We start from the raw sequence: 21,051 nt of genomic DNA, 5'->3' as shown, positions 1-21,051 counted from the left end.
GTGTATTGGGTGAAAGCTTTAACATCTGACTCATCTAAATGTTGCCAATGTTACGTGAAATTAAATCATGTTCAATAAACATCCAGTTATTGACTACTGATGTTTTGAGAGCGATTTCCCCCTAAAATAACTAGTATCCAACTGTAACAACAAAGTGAGTACATGATAACGAAACTATGTACGGGAACATAATTAAATAAAACCAGTTGTGCAAATAATTCCCGTTGCCCTAAATGCACACCACAGTCTAAACTACTAAAATAATTGGCTTGTATTTGCACTAACTTGGTTTTATCTGCGCTTCCATTTCACAGCCGCAGAACACTAAACAGCTAAAGACAAACCTGCCGAAGACACGTCCCGCTTGACAATTACTTACTTTAATGTCCGCGCGTGTTTCCTAACGTTATGCCATCCAGAGCCCGGTTGTTGTTGCCACTTTCTTTTTCGATTTTCACAAGGACCTGGGTAAAAAAGCCCCAAATTCCTAAGAGTTGTTTATCTCGGCTGCTATCGTCCCCATTTCACAAGCGCACGCGCTACGTCACCGGCAAAGGCATCACGTGACCGCATATCAGACGACACTTCCGGTGATGGGCGGAATGGAAAATGAGGCGTGGAATCACCATGGCAACTGATGAACCGTTTGGCCATATATTTGAGGACGTTATTCATTTTCAGATTCCTGTTTGATATTTGAGGACTTTTGCCCAGTCAAAATACATGATTTTGTAATAGTTTTAAATTGTTAATAATTGTTCATCGCTAGGTAACGGTCCTAATTTCTCATCATTCTGAAATACACGGGCTATTCCGGCGTTATCTGTTCTTTTGGATTCACACATTCAATGCTTTTGGTACTGGTATGTTTCTATAGTCTAAAAATGGGATGTGACAATATTCATATTTCTTTATTTGGTGATACCGTTAGAATATTGTCCCTATGTCATCAAACATCCGGAAAGTCATGATTTTGCCTTCATAAAGAATAGTGTCTATCATAATTTATTTTTAAACAAATAGTGTAAAATACATGTGTAACTATTTTTGAACCAGGTTTTGATGTGTCTGAGTGGTTTTCATTTGCCTGGAATTTTCATATTCATGTGATATTCTGAGGTTAAGAAAATATTTCCCTTGAAAGCGCAGTATGTTCCACTTCACTTTTTCCTCCATTACAGCATTAGTAAATAATTTGTTTTCAAACTATTAAAGGGTCTATATATTGTGTAAAAGTGTAGCTTATTTATGAACCTTATTTAAACAACACATTACGTTTTACTGTAGCTATTATTCATTTATTATTTTACTTTATTTATTAACTCAAGTCATAAAAGGGGGGAAATAGGGACATTATTGTAAACCTTGTATTGTGAGTTGTATGACGGAGGATAACATAATATAACATAGATAACATATATTATTCAGTTTGTAGACACACAGAAACACTGCTCTTCATGTATTCATAAAAAATATCAGTAATACTTGGTAGCTGCTTTTTAAAAACAATATAAGATAAGATAAAAGTATAAGACGCTTTATCTTTCCCACAATAGGGAAATGTCATTCGTCAACAACAAAAGGAGGATTAAAAATCAAGATAAAACTATTGAAAGAGGCAAATCTAATCACTCCAACTAGAATATTCGAAATACGTCTAAAATAGTTGATAAAAAAGGTTTAAAGGTGATAAAATACAACACAATACAAATAAAAGAACAGAAAACTAGAATATAAATGTAAAATAAATCTCAGGCAAAATATATTGACGATCGCTGTATTATGAACATGAAAATATTGCGCCAGTTCCCTGCGCCAGTCCGGGTTTTTTTCTATGTGCGCTTCTGTAGATGTATAAATCACACGTCCGCGCCCTGCTCCATGTCGTCCCATTGTGGTCCACCATCCACGTGACTTAAGCGTCTGCGAGTCTGCGCGGCCATCGAGACAGGGCACTTTTTCTTCCCCCAGCAGCAGACGAAGGAAAAGAAACGACACATTTTTGTATTACAATTGGCTTTGTCTGTAGAAATCACCTCCACACAAACCGCGACGTAAAATCAACACTGCATTAAAACTCTTATATCGGATCGGGTCCGTAAACGTGTTTAATTTTAACCCATCGGTGAGTTTGATTTACCTGCTCCCTCCAAACGTGTTGTTTCAAAGATCATTCATTGATCGTGCAGATGCCACTTTGTAGCTTTTCTATCATGCATGGTTTGATTACACGACACTACTACACGGTGCCGATATCTTTTAGCAGAATTAGCCTCTCGTTGATAGACAAATTGCACATTTGATCGGTGAACGCTCAGTGTGGTGTTGGTTGCACGAGCTGGGGCAACATGGAGGAGATGCCAAACACTCAATGAGGGTCTGTCGCTTAGAGGCATTGTGCTTGAAATATGTCACCCCTGGGTTAGCTGTATTATCCACAGGGAATTTATTTTATATTATTTTTTTTTAATGTTGAATTGATCCTTTTTCAAAATCCTAATTGAAAGTACACGTGTGTTGCAAACCGCTGGATCTCGTTGGAGATGGTGGCACGCAGCGTCTCCGCTCCACAGACCGCTTCATTTGTGGCAGTTTAGCCTGTTGTGCTTGATTTTGTTTAATTGATCCTGATCGTTTGCGCCTCTCCAAGCACAAGGCTGATTATCTACAGCCCACGCCCACATTTACACCGTGCAGCACATGGGCAACTAGGCAAGGTGGAGTCAGCAGTGTTTACATGGAGTCAAAATCTGGTCTGTCAAGTGCCCTATTAGATAAAGGAGTACAATCACTTACTATTTACATATCATTTGCATGGTTAAAAAGACATGGGGTTGATCTGAAAACATTTGATATGTAAATCGAGTAACTATGGAGTTGTAAAATGGTTCTGTTTGAAAAAATAAATATAGACATTGACCTTAGACCTTGAATTTGACTCAATCTTTCAAACTCCCAGTATTAAAGTGTCACTTTGGCCTAATTAAAGTGCTAGTTAAATCAAACTGTGGATCTGCATTGCCCTGTATTGTTGCCCATGTATGTCCTTATAAACTCCATCATCTTCATCCAATGCTGTTCTCTCCTTTCTACTACATCGCTTCCTTCATGCTTCAATCTTGACGTTGACCAGGAAGCTGCTGGTCCCTGATGAGTATGAGCACGACTGCAGAACCCACTAACGATGCTCCCACTGTTACTGAAGGTTTTAAAATATTATTATTTTCCAACATAAATGTCGATCTTATGTACTTGTGGGGGCAGATATATGTCATTTTGTCCTAGAAGTAGCTGTAAGTCACTTAAACCTGTGCGTCCCAAACAGGGTCTTTACCTGAAGATTGGCAACAAAGAACATTTTGATGCTAAACAGATGTAAATGGTTAATAATTTACTTTTCCCCCCCATTAGAAAACAAAATGGCAACGGCTGAGAAGACGGAGAAGAACCTGGAGGAGGTAGCGGCACCGGCGGCACCAGCGACTCCAGCAGCACCAGCAGCTCCAGCGACCTCAGGAACTCCAGCGGCGCCAGCAGCTTCAGCGGCTCCGGGAGCGCCAGCAGCAGCAGAGGAGGAAGAGGAGGAGGAGGAGTACGTCGTGGAGAAGGTCCTGAACCGGCGAGTGGTGAAAGGAAGAGTGGAGTACCTCCTCAAATGGAAAGGCTTCTCAAAGTGAGTCATGTGATATAGTCGTGGGACAGGTGACCCCTTCACACCCTCAACCACAGCAATAGTGCGTCACAGCCTCAATGCTTATTTAAAATTACCATCAACAGTCACATGCATTTTGTTTTGTCCAGGAAAGTAAATGCACGCCAATTGATTGAATTTGATGAAGTATTTATTAATCTTTCCCATATTTGTATTTTTACAGCGAAGATAACACTTGGGAACCAGAAGACAACCTGGACTGCCCAGATCTCATCGCAGAGTTCCTTCAGTCACAAAAGACGGCACAGGAAGGAAAACGAAAGGCAGATGGAGAAGGCGACGACAGCAAATCCAAGAAGAAAAAAGATGACGTAAGTGTATTTTCAAACGCCTTTTCTGTAAACATCTGGCTGATGATGGTTGTATTTGGTTTATTTTAACAGCTCAGCAACAGCTATACAAATATACAATGAGCAGTATAATGCAAATCAACTCAAATAAATAAAATCACGTATGTTCTTTGCCTATTTAAAAATATGAGGCCCAAATCTTTGTCTTTTAATTAAATTCATCTCGTTTCTGAATGTGTTCCTCCCTAACGATGTGTAATTTTGAACATAATATAAAACCACTTGTCCTTGATTGTCCTTTTTTCTTTTTTTAGACAGAGAAGTTGAGGGGTTTTGCTCGAGGTCTGGATCCAGAACGAATAATTGGTGCGACAGATTCAACAGGAGAACTTATGTTCCTCATGAAATGGTGAGACGTACTTGCATATGTGTGAAATAAAACATGCAGCTTCTGTGTGTCAAATCAATATTTTTCTATAGCTAAATTATTTTTCTATAGCTATACCTAACTTTAATAATCCTCTAATTCAGGGGTTGATTCTCTTGCCTCTACTGTATTTGTTAATTGTAAACGTCCTGTAAAATGAGTGCTGTGCTTGGATAATAACACAAAATGGCACAAAATCTCTTAAAACGTCATCTGATCCTGTTCCTTTACTAACATTTCCTGACAATAACACTTTGTCTCACTTCACCCTTTCTTTGTATCCCGTCTTATTTAGGAAAAACTCAGACGAAGCAGATCTTGTCCCGGCAAAAGAAGCGAACGTGAAGTGTCCGCAGATCGTCATTTCATTCTACGAAGAGCGGCTGACCTGGCATTCATACCCCACCGAAGACGAGAAAAAGGACGATAAGAACTAACCCAGGGCGTCGGGGGCAGGGGAGGAGGACAAAAAAAAAAAAAAGAGAAACTGTAGTTTTGAACTTCGTCGTACTTTTCCGAGAGTCAGGTTGGATCGGGGTGGGGGCGAGCAAGACGCCATTTGTCTTTCGATGTCATTTGATTCCGCTTTTACCTGGAGTTACTCAAAACCTGTATATGATTCAGATTTAATTGACACCAAAAAAAAGAAACGCTGCAGTGTTCAGTTTTGAGTTTCCAGCACACAGAGCGTTGCGTGGCCTCTGCAGTATCTTGTTCCCTTTGGGCCGGTGCTTCTCATCTTGCCAGGACGTTGTTTTAAGTGTGGTGACATTTCATTTTTTTTTTTTTTTTTTTTTTTATATCAACGTTTCTTTTTACTATTTTATTGGTCATGTGATTGGCTGGCAAAATTGTGTCCATGTTTGCCTTATCCGTAGAACTTGTTTGATGTATGGTTAAACTGTGCTTTCTTTGTAATCATTAGTGTTTTCAGTAACAGCCATGTCTTGCTTGTCTGTTCAGAAAAATAAAAAAAGACTTTGTTATAATTGTTGCTTTGCTAATTGGTTACTGATTACGCTTTATTTTATTCCTCCAACATGCTTCAACTTGGAGTCAAACTTAAGTAATTGTAATAATCTTGACTATTTTTTGTGTTTTTTGTATTAGCCCAATACTCTTTTGGTTCCCGATGTTGTATTTAATCATTATCTAGGACTATATAAAAATAATTGATGAATTCCAAGATGCCATGCCAAAAGACAGTGGGATTAGCCATTAAGCTAACACAGCGATGCCTCATGCAACACTTTATAGTTAAATAATGCATTACTCAGTCGCATTATTCATTCACTCCATACTCAGTGGTAAGTGTCGCCACAGCTGCCCTGGGGTAGACTGACAGAAGCAAGGCTGCCAATCTGCACCAACACCAAACACACACACCACAAATCACACTAGGTAAGAGTGATGCCAACAGTTGCCCACTTTTCCAGTTACTGTTAAATAGTAACCATGACGATAGAAAAGGCACCTTATGTATCAATCAAAATGCCACTTGAGACTAAAATCCATTTGTATTTCTTTTCTCTTTATTAGAGAACGCTACAATGGCCCCATAGGGTAAAAAAACAAGCGGCCTAATCCTTTACTTATACAATGCAAATAAAAACCTTTATTTGTTCCATAATGTGAAAATGTCAGTGTTGCAAAGTTGAAGAGCAGGAGAATAGAGATATGCAATAAAATCTAACAACACGGTGCAAATAGATTATGAATATAAGGCTACAAGTGGCTATATGCACCATCCATAACAGGCCCTCTCCGATATTCAAATATGATTCCAAACTATGTGCCACTGCCAACAGTTTGCAAAGATCCGTGGGAAACACCGTCAACAACAGGCAAATTAAGCGTTTGAGGCTGTCCACTTGAACCAATCAAAAGTCACGACTAGAGAACAAGAGTCACAGGTGAAAATAAAAACACTTTATTAATCAATAAAAACAATTTCTGATTGCCAGCAAACCTCAAAACAGGGAACTACATCCAAACAGAAAGCAGAAGGTTGAGACTTTAATGACAAACTACATAAATGAAGACAAACATGAACATATTTACATGAGACAAGACAAAGGTGCACCAAGTAGTAGCAGTACTGATAGTGTTACACAGAAGTGATGTTAACCAGAGTTTTCATGCCAGAATATCACATATGATGAAGGCGAATCCTCTTTCAAAACAAGACATCGTAATGTTGCAGAGTCTTTTCAGCCTTATGTAAATATTGTAGTCTAACTGCTATTTCAGCCTCAATGACTGACCTATTTTTAAAGGGTGATGATGAGATACACATACCAATAGACAAACTTCACTCGGGACAAGTAATAGCACTTCTACTTTTGAGAACAAGTTTCCCAAAACCTTTTAACGTTTGATGAGATAGTGAAATCAAGGCATTCAAAACCAAAGTGGCCACAAACACATTCTGCTAACTTTTCGATTCACACATTCAAAACATCGGCTCATAGGCTCACTTCATCGAAACACACACAAACAACATAAATAGGCATAATATTTAAGCCAACGTCCGGCTTTACAGCAGTTAAAAATGTTAAAGTACCTCAAGTGGCTTTCAGCTGGGTTACGATGGCAAATAAGTTATATACAGTTGTGGTCCAAAGTTGACATAAACCTGTAAAGAACATAATGTCATGGCTCTGTTGAGTTTCCAGTTATTTCGACAACTCAGATTTTTATCCGATAGATGGAACAGATACTTCTTTGTCACAAAAAACATTCATTAGGACTTTATTCTGGGTTAACAAGTGACCAAATCTGCTGTCAAAAATATACATACAGTAACATGAATTAGTTATTTAGGTGAGAGAGAAAGTTGTGTCAATGAAATGAGAATCATAGCATGGCCTCTGATCTTCTTGTGAGAGATTATGAGTGATACACTTGGATACAAACGCCCACAAACGCTACAAAGGGAAAGTCAAAGGAGCTCAGCACGGATCTGCAAAAGGGAATCCACGTCACTTGGAGCCATTTCAAAGCAGCTGCAGGTCCCAACAGTGCAAACACTTGTTAAGTATAAAGTTCATGGCACTGTTCTGTCACTGCCACGATCAGAACGAAAATGCAAGTTCACCTGCTGCTGAGAGAAAATTGGTCTGGAGGGTAAAGAGTCAACCGAGAACCACCAAAAAGCACATCTGCCAAAAATTAGAAGCTGCTGGAACACAGGTGTCAGTGTCCACAGTCAAGCGTGTTTTGCATTGCCATGGAGAAGCTGCACTTGCTCCAAAAGCGCCACCTTAAGGCTTGACTTAAGTTTGCTGATCACATTGACAAAGAAAAGACCTTCTGGAGGAAAGATCTGTTTGGCCACAATGCCCAACTTTGGAGGAGAAAAGGTGAAGCCTTTAACCCCAAGAACACCATGCCGACCGTCAAACACGGTGGTGGTGGTGGTGGTGGTGGTGGTATTATGCTGTGGGGCTGTTTTGCTGGCAATGGAACTGGTGCGTTACAGAGAGTAAATGGAATCATGAAGAAGGAGGAGGATTACCTTCAAATCCTTCAAGAAAACCTAAAATCATCAACCGGAAGGTTGGGTTTTGGGCGCAGTTGGGTGTTCCAACTGGACAATGACCCCAAACACACATCAAAAGTGGTAATGAAATGGCTAAATCAGGCTAGAATTAAGGTTTTAGAATGGCCTTCCCAAAGTCCTGACTTAAACCCCATTGAGAACATGTGGACAATGCTGAAGAAACAAGTCCACATCAGAGAGCCGACAAATTTAACTGAATTGCACCAATTCTGTCAAGAGACTTGGTCAAAGAAGCTAGTGGATGGCCACCAAAAGGACATGTAACCAAATATTAGCATTGCTGTATGAATATTTTTGATCCCATAATAAAGTCATCAATAAAGTCAAACTTCATGAATTGTTTTTTGTATCTGTTCCAAACCAGAGTTGTAGAAATAATTGGACACTCAAGAGAACCATGACCTTGTGTTCTTTACAAGTATATGTAAACTTTGGACCACACCTGTATATCCCAGCAGAGCCTGTAACGCTTTTAACGGGGCAGGACAACACCCAATTTAAAAATGGCAATAAAATATGGCAAATCCTCTAACAGTACGGTACATTGGAGCCTGTCACTTAAATACCTCACGTGATCGTGGCTCAGTTCTTTTAAAACAAAAAACAAAAATAGGTGTCAGTTGCATAAAGCGGATGTGTCTAGTTCTAAAACCTTGCTCAATACTACAGATTATGGACATTTAATAGGAGCTTTCCTAATCGCAGCTCTCCTGTGTTTAAAACAGCAGCAAAATAGTAGCGACAAACAGCAGAATGCATAATAGCCAAGCCTTTTAGGGACAAATTACAGTGCTATGTGTAAATAGGAAGTTGATACATTTTGCATGTGCCTCCTCTCTAAAGCATCCCGAAAAAGCATCCATCTGCACCACGTGAACCAAAACCGAAACGGACAAGACTTTCGAAACTGTGGCCAGCCCATGTACAACTTGGGGCTCTCTCCCGCCAATCGCAAGTGCTATAAAGGACCGTCAATGGCATTTCTCTTCCCATTTCTAGAGTGAGATGTTTGACGACGTTTGAGCGAGCAAATAAACAGCATCCTCATATCATGGACTTCCTTTTGCCTTTGGTATCTAAACCACAAATGCCTGAATCTTGGGGGACTTGTCTTCGGCCAGCACAAAGTCCTGTAAATCTGTTCATCCAGTGCATAGTAATCCAACCTTCATTGTGAGCACTCTCCCATTTTTTTGTTGTTGAAATCACAATAAATATTCTTCATTAGTGATTCGGTGCAAACAGATCGAGAGAAGCTAGAACTTACTTATAGCTCATTTTATGTCCTTTGACATTCCTCGCATATTGTTTTTCCTCGTCTAAAGAAAACGTATCCTTATTTAAACATGGAGCCACCTCTGCTTTTACGTTGTTTCCAAGAAATAAATGCAGGAAAGACTGAAAAGGGAAAAACTAAGGCAGGAAGAGCAGTCAACATTGCCATTTTCTACTCACCAGGATCTTCTCAAAGGAAAAAGGACAACTCTTGCATCTGCAGAAATTCTCAATGACTTTGCAGAGAGATAAATAAAGAGCAGCAAAGTACCTCATTTCTTTTTGTCTTTTTGTTTTTTCTCTGGTTTTCGATTCTGCTCAGCGTTGGCCATGCTGCGGGGCATGATGAGCACGCTGCCGTCGCTGCCGTACTGGAGAGAGTACTCGTTGGGCGGGTAAGGCCGGCCCTCCTCGTCCCGGAGCTGAGTGAAGACCTCCTGGTACAGGCCGTGCATCTTCTGCTTCATCTGACGAAGGGAGCGAATGAACTCCATCTTCTCCTTCAGCAGACGGGATTTGTCGCGCCTCAGCTCTTGCACGTTCTGCTCCAGGTTTATGATGGTGTCCAGTTTGCGCTTGCGGCAGTTCTGTGCCGCCATTTTGTTCTTGCCACGCCTCCTAATGTCCCGGATGAGGGCGAGCTGGGGTTCACTCAAGTGATGTTTGGCTAAAAGCTCATTGAACTCCTCCACAGGCAGGTTTATGATCTTTTCATTGGTGAAGGGGATTTTCATCGATCGAGCTCGCCGTTCATCGCGGCTCGCGTGCTTGTCCATCAAGTCCTGGTGCGGCTGCAGCTTGGAGCTCTGTTTGTCTCTGATAGATTTCTTGGCGGTGGAAATGGGGAGCTCCGGGCGGTCGGAGAAGGCAGAGGACAGCGGCAGATTGTAAGTGTGATTATGGCTGATATTATCGAGCTGCGGCAGGTTGTGGAACTGGGACGGGTCCTGGTAGCTCATGCGACAGAGTTTACTAAAGCCGGGCTGGTACCCTCCAGAAGCCCCGTCCTCAGTCTCGGCCGCTGCCACCTCAGAGTCAGTGCTGTATCCCACAGCGCCCTCCTCTGAAAACGTGGCGGAGGTGGAGGAGGACGAGGCGGCGGAGGAACATGAGGTCTCCGAGCTGCTGGGAGAGGCCGGACTGTGACCAGAGTCAAGGGAAAGACCAGAGTCTGAGTCCAGCTCATCCTCCAGCTGAGAGGCCTGAGCCTGGCTGAAGCCCTCTTCCATCGCCAGGTCCAAAAGGCTGATCTCGTCCAGCATGGACTCCTCCAGCAAGGCGCTGAAGGGGTCTGGGAGGATGGGTGTGGTCGTGATGTTACTGGAGCTGTTCACGTGTGGCAGAAAGACACCAGTCAGGTTAGTAGCTCCAAATGTGGAGTTGATGTTGGAGTTGTTGCCGGGGGCCAGTCTGAGCATGGTGGGACGGGGTGTGATGCCGTCAGAGTCAAACTGTGGAGTAAACATTTGGGGAAAGTCCTGGCTGCAGCTCGGGAGAGTGGCCTGGTGAAGGCTGACATCTTGGTTGATTGGTGTAGAGCGAACGGCATGCACAAAGTCACTGTTATTTGACTCAGGTGAGCCACTGGACACACTAACGCCAGAGGAGTTGTTCTGGGCCAAAGTCGAGTTAGCTTCCATTGTCTGAGAACAAGAACTTTTGATGTTAATCTCTTAAACACATATGATTTACTAAAATGGTTGATCAAATACAGAATGTTCCTACCTGAAGCTCCATGATAGCCATAATGTCCTGCCACTGCTGCTCCAGGTCCAACTGTGGCTCTGCCTGGGACAGTTGTGTGAGCAGCCCTTGAGAGGTGGAGGGAACATCTTCACTGGAAACAGCGGTTTCTGTTGCAACGACCGGTGCTGGAAACTAATGACATAAAACATATATTAAAAATAAAAAATGTGAACATTGTATGCTGTTTAACACACCGTTGGGTTATGTTTACCTCTGATTCTTGTCCAAAAGGAAACGTGGCCTCCAATAGCCTTAGACACTCCTGAAGAGAAAGTGAAGTCTGAGAACCAAGAGCTGGGAGCTAAGAAAACAAGACAGCGTGTCATTGATATCATTTGTTTATGTTGTTATTGTAGGTTTTTGCTAATACTTCCTCTGGTTTGGTTAGATAACTGTACTGAACGTGCAAAAGCGAAAGCCATGTCATGTTGGGAAAGGCCCATTTACTTCTAAATGGCACAGCAAATAAATCCCTTTACTTACAAACATGTGCTTTCAAGTGGAGAATGGTAATATGGTCATATTCTTTCTACTTTGCCATCATTAATAACGATCCATTTAAAGAACGTGCAAATTGTAAGGAATCTTGCCGTTATTGTCAGGAAACCTCATTGAACAGAAGTGATATTAAACAGCAGGTCAGTAATACATAAGTCAGTTTGATTTGACACGTCTGCGCCAATTGCTGAAAACGACCCATTAAAAATGACGTGTTTAATATGAATCCAATTATAGTAATAAAATACTGCATGGATTTCTTTATCGACAAAATACATACGTATCTGACACTGTATTTGATGAATGTGTAATGCGTGTATAAGCTGAGATGAGGTCAAATGCAAAAATATGAAGTTGATTGTTCAGAGGTGGATGATCTGCTTGCGTTGGCACTTGATAATAAAAAAACGGGTACAAGGTTCAGTCTTCATACTATTGTAATTGCAACAATATATTTTAACAAGAAGAAAGTCTGTGGCAACTTAGTGTTCAAGGGCAAGTTATCAATAATGTCCAAGAATTCAAATATTTAGGTGTGTATTTGGACACAAATTTGACCTTTGATAAACATTATTAAACATTGAAAGAATGTTACCAAATCTAGTATTGTAAACTTTAGACATATTTGGAACTCGTTGAACTCTCTAAAGCCTTCCTTCCTGCCATGATGTTTTCCCCTGAACACGATTACATAACAGGCAGGAAAATGACTAAAGAAATCACTGAGCACACCATTTAGACGAGCCCTCAACGTTTTTAAAATCATTAAATTATCATTGCAATATATTGAACAATCACAACCTTTTTTGAATATATGATTCTTCATTCTGAAATGCGTTTGCCCTTTATATTTCTAAACAATGCTGCTCCGTCTCCCTTAAGAGGCTGTTTTTCGGCGATAACCAGAGCAGGACATTACGTTCTGTACGATTTGATTATTCCCTTCAAACGCACTGTGATAGGACAAGCTGATTTCTCCCATACAGCATCAAACACACTTCCAGTTGAGCTGAAAACTTCCCAACCTTCCTCCCACGGGCTGAGGCGTGTCAACCTTAAGCTCTCATGGAAGCATTCTGACTGCGTTTAGAGGATGAACTGGGGTTTCACCAGGAAATTTGTATTTGAGTTAAGATTTACAATTAACTTGGAGGACATGAGGATTGTGATTAACTTAATCTTATATTAAGAGATTAATATATGAATTTAAATTGGTGCATTTTAGAACTTCATGTTAAATATGTATTTTGTATGTTCAGTTTTTTATGTGGTAATGTATTGATTAATTGGATATTGCATTTAATAATTACGAATTATGAATTTGATAACATAAATAAACATTTTAGAAGGTATTGCCAATGATAAACTATAAATTGAATGTATTTAAGGAGAATTGCTGTTGATGATTTTTTTTATTTACCTTGTGTATATTGCAGAAATGTTTGATAAATGATCTAAACCTGCGTGTGGCTAAATCTGGTGCAGAGCATCTTTACTCAATGTTATCTGTGTCAGACAAATGTTCCCTGTGGATACAAAATGTATTTTCTTGAACATCCTAGCTGACATACATAATACAAAATATAAGATTGTATTCACCAGAACATCTGGCCATAATGTTCTGAAGTACTTCACTTTTACTGTGCTTGTTGGTGTTGCGGTGGTTTAAGGCATGGCACATGTGCACATTTCATGGATTTGATTCCTGGTCACGACATTTTCCAAATGTCTCCACCCACTCTCTCCCCATTTCATGCAACAGCTGCTCTTTCTAATAAATGGCTTTGGGTCAAAATTACTTTTACTAAAACCGTTTCATGGATGGCATTTATCTCAGCTTTTTGTCTCAAAACTGCCATTTATGATGAAAACTACTGTTGAACAGGATAAACGTAGAACCAAATAATTACGTAATTGTAATGAGAGTAGAGACTAGGATCTTTATTTTGGCTTACAAATGTACATTTTAATGTAGCACTTTTTCAGAAAGGACTGCAAAGTTGCTGAAAATAAGCAAAGACTCTGGAGGGTGCAGTGAAAGAGTTGAAGTAGAGGGTAGATCTGTAATTAGAAATCTTACAATTCAAAAACGCCAAACTCTAATGAGAGTACCGGTATAATCTGATAATACACACTCTTCCCATGTGTATTGTGTATTTAACTCCACCCGCCCATAGCACAATGTTGAAAGCCCCTAAGGTCCCTAACCTGCTCTGGGATGCTCTCTCCTGTCTCGCCGTCGACAGGCTGAGCCCCCTGTGACTTCACGCCATTCCTCCAGTGCTCCTGCTCTGTCCCATTCTTGGTCTCCTGTGGCCTAGGCTTCACCTCCTCCGTCTCCTTCTGACGGTTACTGTAGTTGAACACTTCACGTCCGGCACCAAGGTCAATGTCCTGTCGCCAAAGGATGTCTATCAAATCAATGTCCTAGATAAAATAAAACAATAAACAATGGTGATAGTTTTTCCATTATAATCACTATTTAATTGCGTTTGGTAAATGTACATGTTGTAATTTCTACAAAATTCCAAATGATACATATTTGTTTGTTACTTAACTATAAAATAGAAGTTTATGAAAGGAGGCCACATGATGAAACCAGGACCTACACACTTAGACACGGTGGTCATCATGTGATCAAACAAAACGAAATCCATTGTGCAAAAAAAAAAAAAAACTTCAGAAGTCCCAAGTCCTGACACAAAATTAATGTTACGAAAGAAAATACAAAAGCACAATTTTAATCACTTAACTTATTCTGATGCAACAACTAAACTTTAGGCTTATCCAGAGTCTTATGACCTAAATTAAAGGTTTAATTAAAATCCCAGATATACATAGCTGTATTTTCCTCAAGTGTTTATGATGGAAACGGCATGTTCAAACAGTGGTAAAGTAAAGGTGTCGGTAAGTTGTATTTAACTAAATAATACCGTTGTGGGTGTTTATTATCCCATGATCAAAAAACAGTACTCCTTTATTGGTTAAAATCTGCATGTTAACTTTACCTCTTTGGTGAGATCATCGCCGCCATTCCTGCCCTGCTCCTGGTTCTCCTCCGAGGCCACAGCTCCCAGGGCGCTCTCCGCTGCATTCAGGTTGTAGGTGGATTCAGTTGCTCCACTTCCTCCCCTCATGGCCGGGGTCGCGTCAGGGCTGTTGGCGCTGTCTAGTCCGGCCCCATTGTCCAGGGCGATCGTGGGGCTCGAGTGGCTGCCGGCGGACACCACAGTCTCAGAGTCGCGGTGCACCAACCAGGTGTTGAGCTCAGGTGTGGGCACAGAGAGGCGATCCAGCTGCCGCACCTGGTTTAGAAGTCGCCGTGTGGTGAAGAAGTGATCCAGGTCCACACTTTTGGGATGTATGCCATAGCCGTCCAGTGTGTTGCGAATGTTATGGAACTGGGTTTGGGTGTAGGCTGAGCTAGGGCCTAGGATGATCTCTCTCAGTGGAGGGAGCTGATTGTTTAGATAGCTGTCTACGTCCACCCGCACCCCAATAAGACTCAGAAGGATGGTGAACTGAATCAGGCCCTCTGTGAAGTACTTTTTCAGGTAAAGCATTTCTTTACAACGGAACAAAAAGTGAAAGTATAAAACAAAAATAAAAATGGGGCCAGCTACTCTGGATCACTACTTTTGCAATACCATTAGAGGGATGAGGTGGACACATGAATGTGAAAAACGTAAAGATATCAAGGGAACGGGGAATTAATAAGGCAATTTTTAAAATGTCATATGAATAGTTCAAATATCCTCTTTGTGGGAAAACTTTGTTCTTCATAAAGTGTTCCTGGTCCAACACCTGACAAAAGTAAAAAACAAAACAGCATCATTCTATGGTTAATATTGCAAGTCTAAACTGGACATAGGAATAACAAAGCTTTGAAACCTCGATGAACAAACCTACTTGCCTCTACATTACGCCCATGTTAAAGATACACTTGCTGGACCTCCCACCAGTCCATCCTCGAAATAAGTGATAATGGTTCATTACTCACAGCACAATCTTGGGAGTTCAGCAGGCTACAGATTAACACAAAGCACAGGCATCACCCCACCCTTGTCAGGACAACTACCTCGTATGGGAGCTGGTGAAGGTGAAAGAGGGAGACTGGAAAGCTCGCAGCCTAGCATCTCACTGACAGCGGCGTTTGGTGACAGCACGGTCCCTCCCTCTTCCAAGCTGCACCTATCATCGCCCGGATGACCTAGCCCGTGTCTGCTATCGCTATTGCTATGCTATAACACCACTACAATAACACTAATGTCATCTCTGCACTAAGTGTGGTGGTCAGAGCTTGTGGACATCCATCTATGGCTATTTATTATGGCTTTTCCACAATAAACTATATTTTCTTCTTGGGTTTCTACTTCCCGTTGTTGCTAACATCAAAGCAATCTCCCTAGCAACAAGTGGAGCAAAAATGAGTGGCAGGCACGTGATCCAGTCACAAGCTGCATTTAACGTGACGACAAATAACCCCAGCGTCTGTCAGCCAATCAAAACCCGAAATAGGCGGGGCCTGGTCGTCATGCTAAACATGGTAGAACGTAAACCATCCACGGAAGCTACCCACAGCTAATTGCAACTCTGACACGGCCCCAGATTATTAAAATGACACAAATCACAATATAATTATATGTCAAGGCTGCAAAAAGTGTAGACTTTGAGTCTGTGACTGCAGTCATAATCTTATAAATCGAAAGCGTTTAACAACTCACGCACTAACTATAACTGATAAGTTTAATTTTTTTTACTTACGCATACGCATCAAGAATTTGCAGCAGTGTCTTCATGACAGCCTTCGACATCACCCAAGAACCACTGTAAAGTCCCGCATCAATCAACATCATACGGTTCCCATAGAAAAATCACTTTTAATCCTAGCTTCATTCAATGGCCCACCATGACTTGCAGAATTGCTAGCTGGCCCGGCTGCTAGCATAGCAGCAACGCTTAACACCAAAACACGCTTCCACAAAGCGCATGCGCAGAACATTCTAGTGCCAAGCTTTCATCAGCCGCTGAAAATCCCCACGATGATAATAATAGACTTTATGCATGCGGGCTTGTATAACTAGATTTGAACAACTAGACTTTACAACTATTATGCATTACTTGTACAACCTGGGGAGCATACCAAAATTATGCAGTTTATGTAGCTTTGGATTTAGATTCAATACAAATGAAAACATGCATGGATTATCCTATATTATTTATTTTATTTCTGTGGTTAACAGAAGGTAAAACAATCGTATACAATTCTAAATGTTAACACCCATTAAGTTGACAGGTCTGTTGTGGTACCGCTTTGAAAGATCTGCTTCAATCTGCAATAGAAAATTAGCCGTGAAATTTATGAATTCCAGCAATGATAAAAGGGAAACAGGTACATTAAATGAATCGTACTAGTTTCTGTAGTTCCTTTGTGCATCCAGTCAAGATGTCTACACGAGGCTCCAACCTGGACTGCTCATCTAGTGTTTCTTGTCTCTTTTCAGCCATTGCAGCACTTTTCAGCACTAAAATTTCTGCCTGTTTGAGCTTCTGTCGAAGCATCTCCGTTACACGTTCCACATATCTAAAAAGGTAATATACATTTCTTATAAACTTGTTATTAACTACAGATACATTACTCCAAACAGGTGATACCTTGGTGAGGCCAGAATCATGAAGAGATGTTGCATTCGGAGAGTGGTGAGCCGTCCAAGAATACTGCGCACCTCTGATAACATTTCCTGGACATGTTCAGAGGTTTGGTTTTGGATCACAGAAGGTGCCATCTGAAACTGACTCATGGCCACAACGTCCCCCTCTTCATTCATCTCAGTAAGGCGCTGCATAAGGAATACCTCAAGCTACACAAGAAAAACAAAAACAAAACATAACTTGCATCTATATATTTTGTGTGTGAAGTTTAATGAATCAAATTCTAAATAGTTTAGTCATCGTGAAAATGGGAAAGATCTTTACCTCCATTAATTCATCAATAAACTGGTTGCGTGACAGTGGGGTTTCCAGAATTGACAAGGCATCCTCACCCCTTGCCACACCATCTGGGCCTGCAACATGACATAGAAGGTAAATAGCAACTACAAATGTTATTAAATGAATAGTAGGCCAAGGTAGTAAAGCTTCTTACAGTCTGTGCCGGCATCCATAACTTCAATTTCAATGGGAGCTGGTTCACTGGTGCCCCAGTCAATGCCACCAGCATCTGCATCCTGATTAGAAATAATTACATTACTCAATGAGGTTCAATGTGGTAATGTATTTAATGCAATATACAAGTATGGCTTCTTACCCCAGACTCAAGACTAATGCCCCAGTCAACTCCCTCTTCAAGTTGAATGCCATGATTTAGACCTTGAATGTCTGAGCTTGAACCAAAGTCTCCCCAGTCAATCTACAGAGGAAAATCTGTCACAACATGGGAAATACGATGTGTAAATATATAAGTTACATAAAAGGACACTAACTACTCCATCTGCTACAGTCTCAAGAGCGGCTTCTTCTACAACTTGTCTTTCGACGACTGTGGGAACTTTACCCGTTCTCCATTCATAAAATGTAGCATTTCCTCTCTTCAGGACAAATGTCAGTATAGGGGATACTTGTTCAGACCTATTAAAAAGAAAAAAAAATATGGTATAAAAAAATATTACTACAGGTAATGTCTAAGTTAAGTTAAGTGCATATTTGCACTTTTTGGCGTATCGGGTCACGGTCCTTAAATCTCCAACAGAGGCCAATAAAGAATATGCATTAAGCTTTATCTGAACATGGCACTGCAACAAAGTGACTACACTGCTGTAGTAAAACAGGGTTGTGGATGTGTTTGTAGTAAAATAAAAGTGGTTGGCTATCGGTTTCTCTGGATTCTAAACAATCCGTATTGGCATCGGCAATGATAAAATAAATAAATTAAAACATTAAAAAATATTATATATGTAAGATCCCCTTAGAACAAAACATGCTTTGTATTTTGTGAAAACAAACGTCAAGACCTTATGCAAAAATGATGTGTAATTACATTATACTTACCACTCACACACAAATGTGGTGAATGCAGTGTACAGTTGAATGTGTTCTTCTAACTTTGCAGCATCTCGTCCAACTTCATCAAGTACTGCTGGTAGATCTTTGACAAGGGCTTGTAACTCCCGAGACACATATTCTCCCTAGTAAAAAAAAGTTAGGCTCATTCTAAAAGTAAACCGTAATGCATTGCTGCTTTTGGCTCTGCTTTTGGCCTTACCGTGATGCCATACTGCTTGCATGCAGTGTAATATCGTTCCCTGAGGTCTGCAGCGGAACTCTGACACTCCACTTCCCGTCGGCTCAGCTCCTGCTGCAACTGCTGAGCTTTGGTGATCTGCTTTCTCAGGGCTGGACCTTCATAACTGACATTACGACTAAGCAAACTGGCCAGCTCAGCTACAATGTAAAACACAGCATGTAATAGCAATATAATTGTATGCATATTAATAATAATATACTAATTATGTATGGTATTAAACATTGAAATAGGAGATATGCTGGGTTGTGGTAAAAATAATGTGATTTTGAATTTAAATGTATGTTATTTTTTAATAAAGACATACCCAAATATACACTGTCCACTTCATAAAGAGTCACAATTTCTTGCCAATCCTAACAGAAAGAAAACAAAGTTAGTAAATCTGGCCTTTACAGCTTTATTTTAACTTGAAAGTTTGTCAATAAGCACCATAATACTGTTAATATAATTTACCTTCATTCGCTGTGATGAATACCTGCCAAAGATGTTTTTAGATGAAGCTTCAGTCTTTCTCAGAATTTCCACAATTCGTATGCAGTGAAAATAGTGAATGTCTACCAAAATAAAATAAATTAAGAAAAACTTTGTTGACATGTTTTATTACATTTCTATTAAAAGTACACAATATTGTTAATACATTTTTAAAAAGTGTATTGTTAAATGAAAGAACACATACAAGACCCAGAGAGAAGAGCCTTGATCTCCTCATTCTCTGGCATGTCCTGGATGGCAGCATTGATCTTCTCTCTTATTACTTTTACTGCACTTTGCCATTTTAAATTGCAGTGGCGTCTGTCCACCAGCCAGTCTGTAGACAACACAACAAAACAGAGTGGATATAATCTCTACATAGGTTAAATTAAATTGTCAAGAAAGACATTAGTAAGTGCCCAATGCCTGTGTCTTACCTAGAAGCTTACTGGTTTGTACATCAATGGGGAGGTTTTGTATATTCTGCTAAAATTAGAAAACAGGTGGTTTAACTTGAAAAACAAAGACTATACATTCTTAAGCACAAATGTAATTCTGTTAGAGAAAAACAATCTGCCAACTGGACTTTGACAGTCAACGCTAGCTTAACTTGTTAGCAATGGTTAAATTGTGAGGAATAAATAAAAGTTAATGACCTACCTCCATTATTTCTTTATAACTATAAAATCGACTGCGTTCAAAGTCTCCGTAGATACATTATATCTCTGTATGACTGTTTTCTTTGCAGGATCATTCACACCATCTGTTTCCCGATGTTTAAGACACGTTACGGGACTGAGAGTCATTCAGAGAGGGTGTTGTTGGAAAAGGACCAATGGCGCGTGTTTTTACTGGAGGCTGTAACGTTTGGTGAGTGGCTCATAGCCTTTCCTGTTTGTGATTGCAAGTTCATTTATTTTGCCACCAGAGGTCGCCCTTACCAAAGCTGTCAGGATAACTTTAGGAACAAGAGAAACTTAACCCTCATGCTACACATGGATCTATTAAAATATCGGCGCCACCCTCAAATAATCAGAATTAGAATAAAAGATTAAAAGATTAAGATTATCTTTTTACCATTTCTAAAAATTAAACAGAAACACACACTAATACTTGTACAGTGCAAATGCAAGGAACTGCAACTTCCAAATTTAAAACTAATATTATAGTAACCACAGGTGGCAGATGTCCAAAACTATCTTATTTTTATCTCTGATTAGTTTTCTGCAAATAGTATTGGTGAGATATTTTCTTTCATTTTTTGGACGGCAGTGTCAATATTAATTTGCGGCTTTGCCAAAAATTAAAGTATATATTTAAAAGTGTCTGAATCATAGAATAAACAACACTGATAAGATTAGATAAAAAAATTTGTCCCACAATGGGGAAATTCCAGTGTTGCAACACAGATTAGGTACAGATTAGGTGACCAGTTGGTGCTTCCAACGGTTCACACATCCCTTAATTTTCCCTTTCCTGAAATAAATCTATAAATTGGGCCTTTAGGTCAAGTTGAAATATAGTTTAGATGTAAATGAATAGCACATAAGATTCACTGGACCAAATGTAATCAGAAAAAAAGACATTTTGGACATCTGCCACCTGAGGTTACGATGTACTTTTTGTATTATATAGTAACCATTGTATCACAAGCTGTTTTGTCCTTTCAGGTTGGCTAGCTGCTTTGTTCAGCTAAGACCAGCTTTTTTGGTGTGGCATTAAATCTTTAGTGTCTGACCTATTTTGTAGAAATTTGAATGACAACCA

At 40.1% G+C, this 21,051-nt stretch overlaps 3 protein-coding genes across 10 annotated transcripts; 1 reads left to right on the top strand and 2 right to left on the bottom strand.

Moving 5' to 3' along the window:
- Positions 1 to 1,912: 1,912 nt before the first annotated feature.
- LOC140369152 (chromobox protein homolog 1-like) lies at positions 1,913 to 4,890 on the top strand. Of its 3 annotated transcripts, none has more exons than XM_072456411.1 (6): positions 1,913 to 2,125; positions 3,134 to 3,205; positions 3,412 to 3,673; positions 3,876 to 4,023; positions 4,317 to 4,411; positions 4,725 to 4,890. In XM_072456411.1, exons 2-6 carry the CDS (start codon positions 3,151 to 3,153, stop codon positions 4,864 to 4,866), a joined length of 702 nt encoding a protein of 233 aa, XP_072312512.1. In that variant the 5' UTR covers positions 1,913 to 2,125; positions 3,134 to 3,150; the 3' UTR covers positions 4,867 to 4,890. The 3 variants fall into 3 exon arrangements, with proteins under 3 accessions (XP_072312512.1, XP_072312513.1, XP_072312511.1); XM_072456410.1 differs by lacking the exon at positions 1,913 to 2,125 and adding an exon at positions 2,631 to 2,753; XM_072456412.1 differs by lacking the exon at positions 3,134 to 3,205 and having other exon boundaries at positions 1,915 to 2,125.
- A 4,544-nt stretch (positions 4,891 to 9,434) lies between these two features.
- On the bottom strand, positions 9,435 to 16,520 carry LOC140369124 (endoplasmic reticulum membrane sensor NFE2L1-like). Of its 5 annotated transcripts, XM_072456373.1 has the most exons (7): positions 16,419 to 16,494; positions 16,275 to 16,337; positions 14,519 to 15,314; positions 13,719 to 13,937; positions 11,224 to 11,313; positions 10,992 to 11,144; positions 9,435 to 10,909 (listed from the first exon to the last, which is right to left on the bottom strand). In XM_072456373.1, exons 3-7 carry the CDS (start codon positions 15,071 to 15,073, stop codon positions 9,539 to 9,541), a joined length of 2,388 nt encoding a protein of 795 aa, XP_072312474.1. In that variant the 5' UTR covers positions 15,074 to 15,314; positions 16,275 to 16,337; positions 16,419 to 16,494; the 3' UTR covers positions 9,435 to 9,538. The 5 variants fall into 5 exon arrangements, with proteins under 5 accessions (XP_072312474.1, XP_072312475.1, XP_072312478.1 ...); XM_072456374.1 differs by lacking the exon at positions 16,275 to 16,337 and having other exon boundaries at positions 16,389 to 16,520; XM_072456377.1 differs by having other exon boundaries at positions 11,224 to 11,274; positions 16,275 to 16,504.
- A 195-nt stretch (positions 16,521 to 16,715) lies between these two features.
- LOC140369125 (CDK5 regulatory subunit-associated protein 3-like) lies at positions 16,716 to 20,099 on the bottom strand. Of its 2 annotated transcripts, none has more exons than XM_072456379.1 (14): positions 19,945 to 20,099; positions 19,722 to 19,770; positions 19,490 to 19,621; positions 19,267 to 19,367; positions 19,118 to 19,166; positions 18,772 to 18,950; positions 18,558 to 18,694; positions 17,993 to 18,137; positions 17,818 to 17,919; positions 17,656 to 17,737; positions 17,487 to 17,575; positions 17,166 to 17,371; positions 16,923 to 17,094; positions 16,716 to 16,843 (listed from the first exon to the last, which is right to left on the bottom strand). In XM_072456379.1, the coding sequence occupies exons 1-14, from the start codon at positions 19,948 to 19,950 to the stop codon at positions 16,778 to 16,780; spliced, it is 1,515 nt and encodes a 504-aa protein (XP_072312480.1). In that variant the 5' UTR covers positions 19,951 to 20,099; the 3' UTR covers positions 16,716 to 16,777. The 2 variants fall into 2 exon arrangements, with proteins under 2 accessions (XP_072312480.1, XP_072312481.1); XM_072456380.1 differs by having other exon boundaries at positions 19,722 to 19,767.
- Between the last annotated feature and the right edge of the window lie 952 nt (positions 20,100 to 21,051).

This window comes from Eucyclogobius newberryi, unplaced genomic scaffold, assembly GCF_026437365.1.
Source record: "Eucyclogobius newberryi isolate DKJ021-1_F unplaced genomic scaffold, fEucNew1.0.hap1 SCAF_20, whole genome shotgun sequence".
NCBI classification, from domain to species: Eukaryota; Metazoa; Chordata; class Actinopteri; order Gobiiformes; family Gobiidae; genus Eucyclogobius; species Eucyclogobius newberryi.
This window is presented reverse-complemented; position numbering and strand designations above follow the sequence as displayed.